The 14854-nt window shown below is 34.8% G+C and overlaps 1 protein-coding gene across 1 annotated transcript; it reads left to right on the forward strand.

Moving 5' to 3' along the window:
* Window positions 1-14128, forward strand: LOC111296418 (isoleucine--tRNA ligase, cytoplasmic-like). The gene is made up of 27 exons (XM_022890706.2): window positions 1-788; window positions 871-936; window positions 1138-1281; window positions 1797-2014; window positions 2633-2798; window positions 3482-3595; window positions 3955-4052; window positions 5445-5523; window positions 5744-5902; window positions 6498-6587; window positions 6824-6957; window positions 7596-7755; window positions 7912-7995; window positions 8144-8356; window positions 8853-8978; window positions 9095-9232; window positions 9456-9559; window positions 9651-9714; window positions 10548-10636; window positions 10821-10962; window positions 11364-11427; window positions 11549-11616; window positions 11890-12012; window positions 12709-12774; window positions 13434-13545; window positions 13634-13725; window positions 13838-14128. Exons 1-27 carry the CDS (start codon window positions 255-257, stop codon window positions 13943-13945), a joined length of 3555 nt encoding a protein of 1184 aa, XP_022746441.2. The 5' UTR covers window positions 1-254; the 3' UTR covers window positions 13946-14128.
* The last annotated feature ends 726 nt before the right edge of the window (window positions 14129-14854 follow it).

Below are 14854 nucleotides of genomic sequence, written 5' to 3' on the forward strand. Positions count from 1 at the left end.
GCAAATCTGTGTCATTGCTTTTGAAAAATTTGTTTCACTTGAAGCAAAAGTCATGGATGCCATTAAACAAGCCCAAGCCTGTTGGATGCGCGTTGTTCTTACGTTGGGAATTTATTCTTCATCTCATCAAAATTTATTATATTTTGAAATTTGTAGTGTACTTGCAAAACGTAACTAAAAGCTAAAATCCAATTTTCCTTTTCTCAATCTCTGCCTCCGCCTCCAAAAACGTCCCTGCAAAGAAGAAGAGCCAAATGGAGGAGGTGTGTGAGGGAAAGGACTTCTCCTTCCCTTCCCAAGAGGAGCACATCCTCTCCTACTGGTCCCATATCGATGCTTTCAGGGGTCAGATGGCTCGCACCCGCAACTTACCCGAATACATTTTCTACGATGGTCCACCTTTCGCCACTGGCCTCCCTCATTACGGCCACATCCTCGCCGGCACCATTAAAGATATCGTCACTCGCTACCAGTCCATGACTGGCCACCACGTCACCCGCCGCTTCGGTTGGGACTGCCATGGCCTCCCTGTTGAGAACGAGATCGACCGCAAGCTGGGAATCAAGCGCCGGGATCAGATTCTGAACATGGGCATCGATAAGTACAACGAGGAGTGTAGGAGTATAGTTACCAGGTATGTGGAGGAGTGGGAGACCATCGTCACCAGGACTGGGCGTTGGATTGATTTCAAAAATGATTACAAGACTATGGACTTGAAATTTATGGAGACTGTCTGGTGGATTTTTTCTCAGCTTTACCAAAAGGGACTTGTCTATAAAGGCTTTAAGGTCTGTTTACAATTACATTCTATTTTTCTTGCCATTGCTTCCTTCAAATTTTGCTTCCTTCAAATTTCCTTCAAATTTTCAGGTCATGCCATACAGCACGGGGTGCAAGACCCCGCTATCTAATTTTGAAGCCGGTTTGAACTACAAGGTACTTTTTTTTTAATTATTACTCTAATTATTTCTACTCAAGTTCGCCTAATAATTTCGTCCTTTTAGTTCTTTATATATATATATATATTTATATTTATATATTGTGTTATTGTGGGCCTTTTGAAAATGTTCCAAGTTCAACACCGATACTATTTTTTTCTTTTGTCCCAATCATGTCTAACAACACTTAAATGTGCAGCTTGTGCCTGATCCTGAAATAATGGTTGCTTTCCCCATAGTTGGTGATCCAGATAATGCTGCTTTTGTGGCTTGGACAACAACACCATGGACCCTCCCTGGCAATCTAGCACTTTGTGTCAACGCAAATTTTGTCTATGTGAAGGTCTGTTGGCTTTCACTTGTTACTTATTTAGGTCATTAGCACGAGATGGACGAGTTGTTTATCATGCCATATCTACTGCATGTTGGGCTGATGTAATAGTTAATCTTTGTTTTAGCGAATACATGATACCGTACCACTTGTTATTTTGTTCCTTGACTCCCACACCCAACAAACCTGTTTCTCCATCATGCTTCCCGTAGTCCTTTTACTTTGTTCATTATTATTTAATTTATGTCTTCTTCCTTAAGGTGTTATATCTCTCTTCAAGCGAAATTGATAACACATTTACAAATAGATTGGATAGTAACATTGAAATGCATGAATATTTTAGCCTTCTTACTAGCACTTTCTTGGTTGATGCATGAGGCATAAATAAGTTGAATCTTCTTTTGTCTCTGAGGACTATAACTCATGGATTGTGGAAATTTTATGTGAGTATGCTTGCTTGCATAATGTAGATAAGGAATAACCTTTTCTCCCCTAAAGAAAAATTGGGTTTTGTAATTAAATTTCAGGTTCGCAATAAGTACTCTGGAAAAATCTATGTGGTTTCTGAGTCGAGGTTGTCTGAGCTTCCAACCGAGAAACCAAAGTTTGATGCTGCTAATGGACCTTCTGGTGATTCCAAGAAATCTAAGACCAAAGGATCTTCAGGTGAAAAAACTAAAGATTCTGCAGCAGATTCCTATGAAGTCTTAGGCAAATTCTCCGGTGCTTCACTGGTGGGGATGAAGTGAGTATTCATGGGTATAGTTATCTTTACATTGTCCTAGCAGGCTTTATAAAAGAACTTTATACAGGCTGTATCCTAGCAGTTCTCTTTTTAGTATAAATTGCTGTTTTGAATGGTGATGTATTTTTACCTGGCTATCCATTGAAATTATCTTGGATTGCCAACAACCGTGTGGTGTGTTGGTAGAGTGCTGGACTCTCAGTTTTAGTGTTTGGACTTGATCCCTGGTAACCTAAATTATATAAAAAATTTATCTTGGATTTATTTGTGTTGAGGATGTCAAATAATGTTGAGTTTTTTTTAAGGGGAGATCTCTAGTTTTCAGCAACTTGGCCCATGTTTCAATGATCCCCATCTGGATGATCTCTAGTGTGCAATATTATAAAGCTACGGTTCTCCACAAGTAGGGAATCGTGTTAATGTATTTTATCTGCTGCACTACACAAAGTACATATAAAAGATTACCTGCAGAGTTGACAATCGATTTTGGCTGCTAGTTATGATGTGTCTAGAGAAAATTAAAATTTGTGACTGTGGCTTTTTGAGATATTTAAAAATGGTTTTGAGCCTAGGCCAGTCTCTTTGTAGTGAGATACTTAGAGGAAGTATATGTTGCAGGTATGAACCATTGTTCAACTACTTCTTGGAGTTCTCAGATGTTGCTTTTAGGGTAATTGCTGACAATTATGTAACAGATGACAGTGGGACTGGAATTGTTCACTGTGCTCCTGCGTTTGGTGAAGATGACTACCGGGTTTGCATTGGGAATCAAATAATCAATAAGGTTTGCCCTAAATACCTTCTCTGGATATATTTTTCTATAGGTATTAATTTCTTTTATCCTTGGATGTATAGGTTCTGTCACATTTTGCATATTTTTCATTTGGTGCTCATGCCTTAGGTAACGATCTTGGTTGAAGGTCTTCTCATGATTAAATACTTTTTTTTTCAAGCTTTATGCTCTGGTTGTCTTTGTGGATTCTGAACATATTGTTTCCCTTATTTGACTACATTTTGATGTTGAAATGTAAGATTAGCTCATGTCCGAATCAGTGTCTAGGTCTAATTCCTAAGAAGGGTTAAGTTCTGGAGAAAATGGTGGGAGAGAGCTGCAGCTCACCCATTCTGTCGTTGTCTATCACAAATATAATTGAACTTTCAGAGAATTGAGGTTCTTGAGGCAGGAGTGCTGCTTAAATTTCCCATGTTTATTTGATTATATTTTTAGATGGTCTGTGTCACCTGTTGTTTTCCTTTATCACAAATGCATTTTGTTATTTTCTTTTTTTTTGAAAATTTAGTGGATAAATGGAAGCATTAGTTTCATTTCTTTCATTCATTATACTGGTTTGCATTTTATATGAACTGAACTAATTTCTATGTATTTATAGTGTTTTATCCCTCAGTTTAACATCGCACCTTCTTTCTACATCTTTTACCATTAATTTATCTATTTTTGGCCTGTAGGGAGAGAATCTGATTGTACCAGTTGATGATGATGGTTGCTTTACTGGGAAAATTACCGATTTTCATGGGTGCTATGTTAAGGATGCTGATAAGGATATTATTGAAGCAGTAAAGGTCAGATTGATGCAAACTTTTATGTTTTTGTTTGGCTAAGTATTAGTTCCAAGCCTTAATTAAGAAGGAAAAGAGGAATATTGTCGAGCATCTATGGGCAACTTCAGATTATTGTTTATTTCCACTTTGGGAGTGCCTGTGCTTTTTCTGATAGCTCCACCTCGATAGGGGGGATCTTGCATTGAATCCATGTCCTCGGATGCAAATTTAAAGTCAGTGGTGATAATTTTTATTACCATCATGAGCAAAAAGAAAAAAGAAGAATCTAGTTGAGATGTCTTAAGATTTGTTTCTCACTATGTTTTTATGCTTTCTGTTATTTTTCCTTAATTTTATCAAGCTCCTCCTTAATTTCTCAGGTAAAAGGCAGGCTTGTTAAGCTTGGAACCTGTACACATTCTTATCCCTTTTGTTGGAGATCTGATACTCCTCTTATCTATAGAGCTGTTCCGAGCTGGTATGTCTGATTCTATTACTTTTATTCAGAAAGAATAAGAATCTCAGTGTATTATACCTTTCCTAAATAAAAGTATAAGTTTTAGACTGGTTGAACTTTTTTTATTTGACCCTCCCTTAATGACTGTTTTACCAAGCCTTGTCTTTAATGTTTTTGCCCAAATCAGCTCATAAAGTAACTTTAGTTGTTGGCTCATTTAATTATCAATCCTTTTGATGGTAATATTCTCGAATACATTGGAGAGGAAATGCTAATTGTATTGCTCAAATTTGAACTTTCATTTTATGCTTATTTTGGTGGGGGAATGTAGCTATATACACATGTGCTTTTGGTTGATTCTTCTGGAACTAGTACAGACGAGCAAAATGCTTGCAACTCCCTTCGAGAGCATTAGTTGACTAGGGTTTCTCGTGGCAAAACAAATTTATCAAATTAAGCTGATGAATGTTGAATTGTTTATGTGCTGTGCATCCTATTTTTTATGCAATGATATACTTAATTGGTAATTAAAAATGCTTTTAAGTTGAAAGGAATCATTAATTTCTGTAAATGGAACTTTATCTTATGAATGGTTGGTAAGTTCTATATTAATTTGTGCATAAATAAGCAATTTTGAGTTGGTGTAAACAATTCACTTCTATATGGGATGGACAAGTAGGCTGCCGACTTTGATGGTTCATGCATGCTGCATTTTTTGCATTGCCTTTCTGCTAGTGCTGATAAAGCCTGTTGGAGTCAGTTGGTGGATGACTAGTTATTTACTCTTAGTGCATGGCGGTTATAGCTGACTTCAAAAGTTGGTTAGAATGCTGCATTTTTTGCATTGCCTTTCTGCTAGTGCTGATAAAGCCTGTTGGAGTCAGTTGGTGGATGACTAGTTATTTACTCTTAGTGCATGGCGGTTATAGCTGACTTCAAAAGTTGGTTAGAATGTGCAAAAGGAGGGAAGACAGTCTAAATTGAGATGTGAGAAGGTTTTAAATGTGCAAAGAAATCGTAGGAAAGTTAATCTCAATGTGATTTAGTAAAACTTGCTGTAGACATTGAAGGATGTGTAATTTTGATTGCATAAGTTCCACATACTCTTTTTGTAGAGGTAGACATTTTAAATTGCTTTGCTCTAGAAAACTCGTGCTTTGAAACCTCATATCCTCTGTATAGTTGGGTAATGCTATTAATTAACTAGTTTTGGTGTTCTTTATTTTCTTCTGTTCCTATTGCTCCTGCATTGCTGTTTCTTTCTCTGTTTTACTAGTTTCTACATTGTGTACTAACCTATAAAGAACTTTTGATGTCTGTATGTGCAAGGATTCTGGAGATCATGCTTTTGCTTCCTAGCTTTCATTTTCTACCCTATTCTAGTTATTTTAAGTCCTGTATCATATGTTTTAGGTTTGTGTGGGTGGAACAACTGAAAGAGCAACTATTAGAAAACAACAAACAGACCTACTGGGTACCCGATTATGTGAAGGTTAGATGACTTTTTTCACTGCCTGTTGATATTCTTTTTTTACTTTTATGAACAAGCTCAATTGGTCTGGTGTAGTGATTCTGTTTACATGGGCCTGGATTTTAGCTTAATGAAAAGCTTGAACAATGCCTAAGAGGCGGATGAAAATAATTTATCTTGTATTCATGTATCTTTCAGACTCTTACCTTCTCATTTTTTTTTTTTTTTGGTCATTTTACAGGATAAACGTTTTCACAATTGGCTGGAAAATGCAAGAGACTGGGCTATTAGTCGAAGTAGATTTTGGGGCACTCCAATTCCTGTGTGGATTAGTGAAGATGGTGAGGAAGTAATAGTCATGGATTCTGTTGAAAAACTTGAAAGGCTTTCTGGTGCTAAGGTTTGGCATTTTTCTCTTCTCAAATTTCCCATGGCTAGGATGTTACTCTCTTTAGGAAGAAAGGTGTCTTTGGCCTCTCTCTGTTTCCTCTCCACATTTGGTTCTCCTTTTCTCCTTGGCTGTGGGCTGTCATGATAGATTTAAAACTTTCCTTCTCTTATTTCATGTATTGGGCGTACAATGCATAGTGGGTTTGTTTCAGCACTGCTCTTGGCCAGTGAAAAAATTTTAAGGATTTACTAAATCTTCCTAAACAAAGAGAAAAACGATATTATGTTATTGATTGAACCCCGTGTTTTCAGCAGTTGACCAATATATGGGCCAATAATCTGGTACCTTCTTATTGCGTTGTTTGAAATTCTAAATGGTGGAGTTTGTTTCGCTTCGTATCTGTCTTGGTACCACCACATTATTTTATTGTTGGGAGCAAGGTCCAGTAAATTTCTTTTTGTATTCAATTTGCTATTGCTTTTCAATTTTCTTTTTCTATTTAGTTCTCTTGGAATATTATATTGTCTACTTTTATACCACTATTGAAAATATTTGGGCTCAACAATATGTATGGGTTTGTGTTTAATTTATTTTATTATTTCAGGTCTTTGATCTCCATCGTCACAATATTGATCATATCATTGTACCTTCTACCCGTGGTCTAGAGTTTGGTGTGCTACGACGAATAGATGACGTAAGCTGAGTTTTGGTTGTTTTGATGCGAAGAGCTGTTGTTATTTTTTGTAATTCATTAGATTCTATGTTGCTGATCTAGTGTCCAACCCTATCTTCAAATTTGATCAATGCTAATAATTTTTTTGACTTGGTTTCTGCTAAACATCTTCATTTGTCAGTTCATTTTACTTTTATGTCTCTATGCTGTATATTCAATTTTTTACGCAGTTTAGTCATGCTGAATTATTTTGGCAGGTATTTGATTGTTGGTTCGAGAGTGGATCAATGCCTTATGCTTACATCCATTATCCATTTGAAAATGTTGAACTTTTTGAAAAAAATTTTCCTGGGCATTTTGTGGCTGAGGGGCTAGATCAAACTCGTGGATGGTTTGTTCCCTACTTTTAGATCTGTTATTCATGATAATTACTGGATTTTAGAGCATACGTGGATCATAGCTTCTCTCTTATGTACTTTGTGCAAACAAAAGGAACAAGCCTCTGAGCTGCTGAATTTGTCCAGTTTCTTTGACTGTTGGTTTTAGATTTCTTTGACATGCGAGATTAATTGCAAAGCATTTTCCATTTTGTTATAACACTATAATGTTTTCTTCAGGGGGAGGGGGGTATCAAGCAATTATAGAGTTTAGATTGCCATCTCATTCAGTTAGTTAACATTTCAATTACCTTCTTAATTGATTACTTTTTTACAAAACTTCATTCTTTTCCTATGACAGGCCTTTCTCTTTTTAATTAATGTTTTTCTTTATGCTGCTTGTACGGTTTTCCAGCAGTGATGTCAAAATTAATTTTCATTTCTTGCGGATTGCATTTATGAGAATACATTTTTTATTATTTGTTTCATGTCATAGTGTCATCAGTTGTGGTTTTCAAATGACTAATCATTTTTAGGTAACAATGTGATTAACTATCTATGGGAATCTGTTTTGATCCATGTTTAACCCTTAAAGAAATTTCTTGAATGAAGTTTTGTTTTGGAATTTTATTTCTTCCATTATACCTTGCAGGTTTTACACTCTTATGGTGTTGTCAACTGCATTATTTGGAAAACCTGCATTCAGAAATCTGATTTGCAATGGACTTGTCCTTGCTGAAGATGGAAAGAAGATGAGTAAAAGATTGAAAAATTATCCTTCACCCATGGAAGTCATTAATGACTATGGAGCTGTAAGTTATTTTTAGTATAACTTTGTTTTAATCTTTTTCTATTTTTTTTTCACTAAATTCAGGCCAGTTTCTCATTTTGGTCTTTATTTATTTCTTTCTAGTTGCATGAATTTTGTTTCACTCATCCGCCACATAAATCATTTTTTAATTCTACAGGATGCTTTACGGTTGTACCTAATAAACTCCCCAGTTGTTCGGGCTGAGACCTTGCGTTTTAAAAAGGAAGGAGTTTTTGGTGTTGTAAGTATTTTCTGGGCATTATTAGATACCAGATCTTGGGTCCGTAGAGTTTTGTATCATCTCATCATTTCTTTATATTTTATTTTGGTGTTCTTTTGCATTTTTCAGACTTGCATTTTCCTTGTCTCTTATCTTGATCTCTGCTCAGGTGAAAGATGTCTTCCTCCCATGGTATAATGCATATAGGTTTCTTGTTCAGAATGCAAAAAGACTTGAGTATGAGGGTTCTGCCCCATTTGTTCCTATTGTTCTCACTGTTCTTCAGAAGTCATCTAACGTGCTCGACCAGTGGATAAACTCTGCAACCCAAAGTCTTGTTCACTTTGTTCGTGAGGAAATGGATGCCTATCGACTTTACACGGTTATATCTATAAACCATCATAACCTTTTCGGATTTCTTTAAATATATATATATATGTATGTATATATATACACATACATATATATACATACATATACATACATATATATACATACATATATATATATATATATATATATATATAAAAGAGAAACCTTAAAGATAATACGAAAGTCAGTTTTGAAAATTGGTAACATTTTTCTAGATTCTGATATAGATTGCACACTTTAGTTGTAATTTGAGCATTCAGATTTGTCATCAGCTTGGCAACTTTGACAGCCAATACCAGCTTTTTAAGATTTAAGAATTATGTGTGTTACAATAGTGATGATGAAAGAGATTAAATTGGTTTCAGAAGTTGTAACTACTATGCTACCATTACCTTAATATGTTTCAGATACTTTTTCTTAATAGATGCTATGTACCATTTTGTTGTACATCTGTTATGTCACATGGTGATAGAACTAAAAAGCATATATATGGTTACATTTTTTAGGTGGTTCCGTATCTATTGAAGTTTCTTGATAACCTTACGAATATATATGTGAGATTCAACCGTAAGAGACTAAAAGGCCGTACCGGAGAGGAAGAATGCCACACTGCTCTCTCTACTCTCTATAATGTATGGACCAGTGTCTTATTTTCATAATGGCAACTCATTTTTTCTAACTGATATTGTGTGTTCAGCAGCAGTCATATCCTTATGTACATGCTTAGGAATTTGTACTATGGTTTTAGGTGCTTCTAACTTCATGTAAGGTTATGGCCCCCTTTACACCGTTCTTCACTGAGGTTCTTTATCAAAACATGCGAAAAGTTTGTGATGGAGCGGGGGAAAGCATTCATTATTGTAGTTTTCCTCAAGAAGAAGGAAAGGTATCGTTAATCTTTTCTATAATTATGCTACTATTGTTTGGTATATGTAACTCATTAATGGTTTATTTGTCAATGGCTTCATGGACTATTTGCTCCCAAAATTTTCTAGTTGGAGTTTTTTGAGAAGTATGGACATTTATTTTTTTAATTATAGATGGTGTATTATACTCCACTAGATAATTACTTGGCTGCTTTGTTGAATTAAATGCCATTGATTTCTTAGAGAGGGGAGCGAATTGAAGAAAGTGTGGCAAGGATGATGAAGATAATTGATGTTGCTCGTAACATTCGTGAGCGTCACAACAAACCTCTCAAAACACCTCTCAGGTCTGCTTATAAGCTATCTCTAGCCTCATATTTCTCTTATATGTTTCCGCTCTTTCTTTACTCTCTTGCCCATTCGTTCTTTGTACTTTAGGGAGATGGTAGTTGTTCATAAAGATGAAGACTTTCTTGGTGACATAGCTGGCAAACTAAGAGAGGTGCGTGAACAGTGTGGAACCTTTAATCCCTTTTTCACTCTTAGTTTAATGAATGCCCTTCTTTCTAGTGATCCTCTTTTTATCCCATGTGGTCGTTATCTATACTTAAAAATTCTTTTCAAAGATGCATTCAAGGCCGATTATCAAGATTGTTTTTTCCTGTCATTCCTGGGGTTGTAATCTTTTAATGTCCTTGTAGTTTGTACCACTTATAGGAACTACTGTTTTTCTTCTTTACTGCTATGTTTTTTTGGGGATATCCAATGGAAAAAAAGAGAAATAAGGTAAATAAACAAGTCCTCTGTTGTTCATTGCAGGTTGGTAAATTTCATTTTAGCTGTTGCATTTTTTTTTTGGTTTACTATCCCTCATTATATACATCCATCAGATATTTGGGGCATCATCAGTGACTTTTGCATTATTACCTTAAAGTTTTGGGAAACTTGCTGAATTGAAAGACAGCCCTTGTTTTGGTTCCTTTACATTTTAAAAATCTAAGTTTCTTTTTCCAAACTGTTTAGATTTCTAAGGAGTTGATTCTGTATGTTGATATAGGAAGATTCTTTAAGAAGGAACTAGACGTGAGTCAGATGTTTACAATTTTTTCCTGTAACTTGATGGCATTTAGAAGTAGAATTGATGCAATGAGATGGTTAATATTATTTTAAACACCCTCCACATAGTTCAACCTCCTTCCTGAAATTACTTATTTCCCTTTGGGTGGTGTGTTCATCCAATTGAAATAAAAGTTTAGTGGTTGGGAAACATTTCCACTGTTCTCCTTGTATCTGATTTTCCTCTTCATCTTTTTTCCCCATGTTCTCTTACTGTAGTATGTATTGGAGGAGCTCAATATAAGGTCTCTTGTTCCATGCAAAGACACTTTGAAGTATGCTTCTGTACGTGCTGAGCCCGATTTTAGGTATGCAATGAATTTTTTTAGGCAACAATGTATGATTCTGTAAGTGCAAAGCCTGATTGTATAAGGTCTCTTGTTCCATGCAACTTTCCCCACTGCCCCTCCGTGCCTTCTTTCAAGAGGAGCAGGCGAGGGTACAGAACTACATTTACCAAATATTATTTGCTTATTCTATTATTTCTTGCAGTGTATTAGGTAAGCGACTAGGGAAATCTATGGGAGTTGTTGCCAAGGAAGTCAAAGCCATGTCCCAGGAAGATATCTTAGCTTTTGAGAAAGCTGGGGAGGTGACTATTGCTACGCACTGTTTGAAGCTTACTGATATTAAGGTATGCCAACTTATACTGGTAGGTTAGTTAAGCATAGCTTTTTATTGAATCTCATTTAATGTATTTGTTAAAATTGTTTTGCTCTGTCTCTTTGTTTAGTTTTTGTGGTGATAGCATCACTTGAAACGTTCTGAAATGATAAATGTTTTCCCAAGTGGGCAAATAAGAATGGATTGTAGAATTTTCATGGAGATAAGTGACTAGCTGTTTCTTGAACTGCTGGCTTTTGTCTGTGCTTCTTTACTTTCTTGAAATAAGAAGTGGATGCTACTTCCTCTGTGATTGCTTAAAGTTTCTACATTCATTTGATAATGGTCGTATTTAATTGCTTTGCCAACAATGGTGTTTGATGTAAAATATGTTGTGTAAATAAATGTTTTATTTGTTTCAAAACTGTTCAGCTTGTGTGGGAGTTTAAACATCCTGATGGCATGACAGTTGAAGAGATGGATGCTGCTGGAGACGGTGAGGACTATTAATGACATTCTGATTGGTGATTTATTTCTATTGAAATGGAAAACAATCTCTCCCTTCCCATAAAGTGATGTGACAAAGTACTTTTTTTTCTCAATTTTCTTTGTTGTAGGTGATCTTTTGGTGATTTTGGATTTACGTCCTGATGAGTCATTGTTTGAAGCTGGTGTTGCACGTGAGGTAAATAAATCATTGTGCTTGTGACACCATTAATCCTAATTCAAAAAAATGTGGTATCTTTTCATCTTCTCTCATTTCTTGTTAGTTAGCAAATGTGTTTGTGGAAATATGATGACCTATATTGGTTGATAATGCCAGATTGTGGTTAAGTAAATTTGTTTCTTTGATATGGGGAAAGCCACTTAAAAGTTTATGGTAATAAATTCCTTGGAAGTGCCAATATTGTAAAGCTATTTCTGATGCATTGGACTCTTTTAACTTAATTTATTGTAGGTTGTTAATAGAATTCAAAAATTACGAAAGAAAGCTGGCTTTGAACCAATGGATACGGTGGAGGTCTATCTTGAGTCCTTGGATGAAGATAAGTCAGTCATCCAACAAGTTTTGAACTCACAGGTAGTTTGCTTTTTTTTTTTGTTGTCAAACAATTTGTTAACTTTGCATGTTCTCCTTCCTAAGTTTGCTGGAATGAGAATCTAATAACAATTTTTATGAGGACGTTTGCTCTTTGTCTGATATAATGAGTAATTTACCTTATATATATATATATATATATTTGGTAATGGAACCGCATAAGCATCCTAGCACCTGTGCATGAGATAGGTGTGAAAAAATTAAGAAATAAAATTATGTGAATAACTAAAAGTAAAATTGAATGTATATTGAAAAACTGCTCATAAAGAATTATACAAGCACCTTAGGTTTATATGCAACTAACTAGTAGGTAAATTAGAAAACTAAATCTTCCTAAAACTGATCCTATAATTGAGAGATTATCTATCCTAATTTTTTGTCCTTAATTCTAGGGATACAAATACTATTCTAGAGATACAAATATAAATATACAGTTTATAAAATTACACCCAGCTGTAAATGAGTGTTTTCCCACAATAGATAGTGTGTGAGAAGAGAATTTCTGTGCACTTGCATCATATATTTGTGAAAGATTTTGTCGTCTGAGGGACAGTGCAAGTCCCTCCAAATAAGGCATGTGATTTGCATTAGTTGACAGGCATTCTGTTGCCCATCTTCTCATAAATCTTAATTTGCAGTGTGCTGTATATAATAGCTTAATGTTGTATCTTATGGCAGGAAAACTACATTAGGGATGCAATTGGATCTCCATTGCTTTACTCTAATATGATGGCACCGCATACAGTAAGTTTGATCAGTTTGAGTTTGAAATACCTTAATCCTGAATTAGCTTCTTTGAATTTGGTTGATCTAAAAAGTATAACAGCAAACCAATGTGCTTAGGATCTTTACATTCTGAGATGACGTGGAATGCATGTATTCCTAAGATTAGTGTTATCTAATGCTGTAATTTGCTATATGCATGTACCTGAAGGATTAAATTTCTTAATCCTGCCTTAGGTTCTCATTCATTTCAAATCCTATCTGGTCGGTAAGCGATACAGTCAACAGATGTGTGTTAACAACTAACAATTGAGTGTTCCTATTTGCATTGATAGGATCCTGTCTTTCTTACATTACCAGTGGCTTTAAGCTTGTAACTTTCTTCCTAATGTATCCTGTAGATTTATGCTTGCAGTTTATATTGGAGATCTGTGCTTGCAGTTTATGTGTATACAATATAATGGTTCTGTGTTTGTTTCAAATGAGATAAAATCTGTAGTGAACATACCTATGTATTTTTAGAAAGATATTACCTCCCTCCCCCACACCCCCCCCCCCCCCCCCAAAAAAAAAAAAAATCAACCTTTTTCCATTTGCATGGCAGCAGCTTTTAGTCAGTGAGTGTGCTTTTAGAATGTACGGGTTTCTTATTCTATTGTTTTACTTCATAAAAATTGCAGGTTGTGCTTTGTGAAGAGAATTTCGAAGGCATTTCTAACATGTCATTTAAAATAAGCTTGGCTAGACCTGCCCTATTTTTCAAGTCAAATGCTATTGTTGCAATATGTGCAGGTTAGGCTGCGTTTTGTCAAATCATGTTTTGCTGCTGCCAAGGTGAAATGTTTTTCTCTCTCTGATTCCATTAATTGAATGATTGCAGGAGATACCAAATTTGCACAAAGTCTGCAGAGTTACCTTCTATCAAGGGACTATTCTTGTTTGAAATCCGAGTTTCAACTTGGACAGGGCAAGGTTGGGTTTGCTTATGAATCGTAATATACATCAGTAATATTCTAGCAGTGGTTGGCCAGCTACATGTAGCACCTTGTCTCAATTGTTTTTCATGTTTCCTTTTGCATCGCAGATGAAAGTTGATTGCATTGAAAATCAGCCTGCAGTGGAAGTGACACTGGGAGAACACGTATTCTTGACGGTGGGAGATTACTACTTGACGGCAAAAAAGGGCTGTTGATATTCCTTCCACTTTCCATTGCAGGGGATCAATACAAATTTACACAAACCTGACAGCATACGCTCATAGTAACTTCTCTGTTGTACAGACTACAGATAATAAAATAGAGTGAAAAACATTCTTATTTTGAAAAACTAATGCAACTTTTTCATCGTATAAACATCATCAGCGTGGTTGCTGTGAAGAATTGTAGATTTTCATTTTTTTTTTTTTTTTGGCATTAAGGTCTTGATGTTTGCAGAAAACTTTTTTTTGGATTATCGACTTTTCTTTTTAAATCCACATGCGAAAGTATCAAGCTCAAAAATCATATTTACCATTGGCTAATTTGACTTCACTTCTTTCATATTCAACATCGTTTGCTGACTGGTCTGTCACCTTCTCTTGAAACTTTAATTAAATTGAAATACGAGCAATTAAAGTCATATAAAGTGTTAAATTTTTTTACTGATTGATCATTTGAGTTATTATTATTATATTAAATAAAATTATTTAAATGATAATATGAGATAATTATTTGTCTATTTTAATAAATTATCCATCAATGAGATAAAAGGTCTTGTAAAAATTCATCATATATAATATAAGATAATATATTCACAATAAAATATTATTTGTTTTAATAACAAAATTTTACTTTTAATCTTGGTTTTCTTAGTGTAATTCCATCGGTTTTGTGAAGAATTTCTTCGATCGAGACATTTCTACATACGAAATTTATTCTAGTTTCAAAGTAGTTAGAATAAAAAATAAAACAAGTTAATATGATGAAAATAAATAAAAAATCATATTTATTATAAAATATACATCTACCTAAACCCACTTTCATAATACACATTCACGGATGGGTTATGAAAAAAAATAATAAAATAAAATAAAATAATTTTTTATATTAAATTTGATTATTAC

This window comes from Durio zibethinus, chromosome 12 (assembly GCF_047325235.1).
Source record: "Durio zibethinus cultivar Kanyao isolate XHJ-2024 chromosome 12, ASM4732523v1, whole genome shotgun sequence".
Taxonomy (NCBI): domain Eukaryota; kingdom Viridiplantae; phylum Streptophyta; class Magnoliopsida; order Malvales; family Malvaceae; genus Durio; species Durio zibethinus.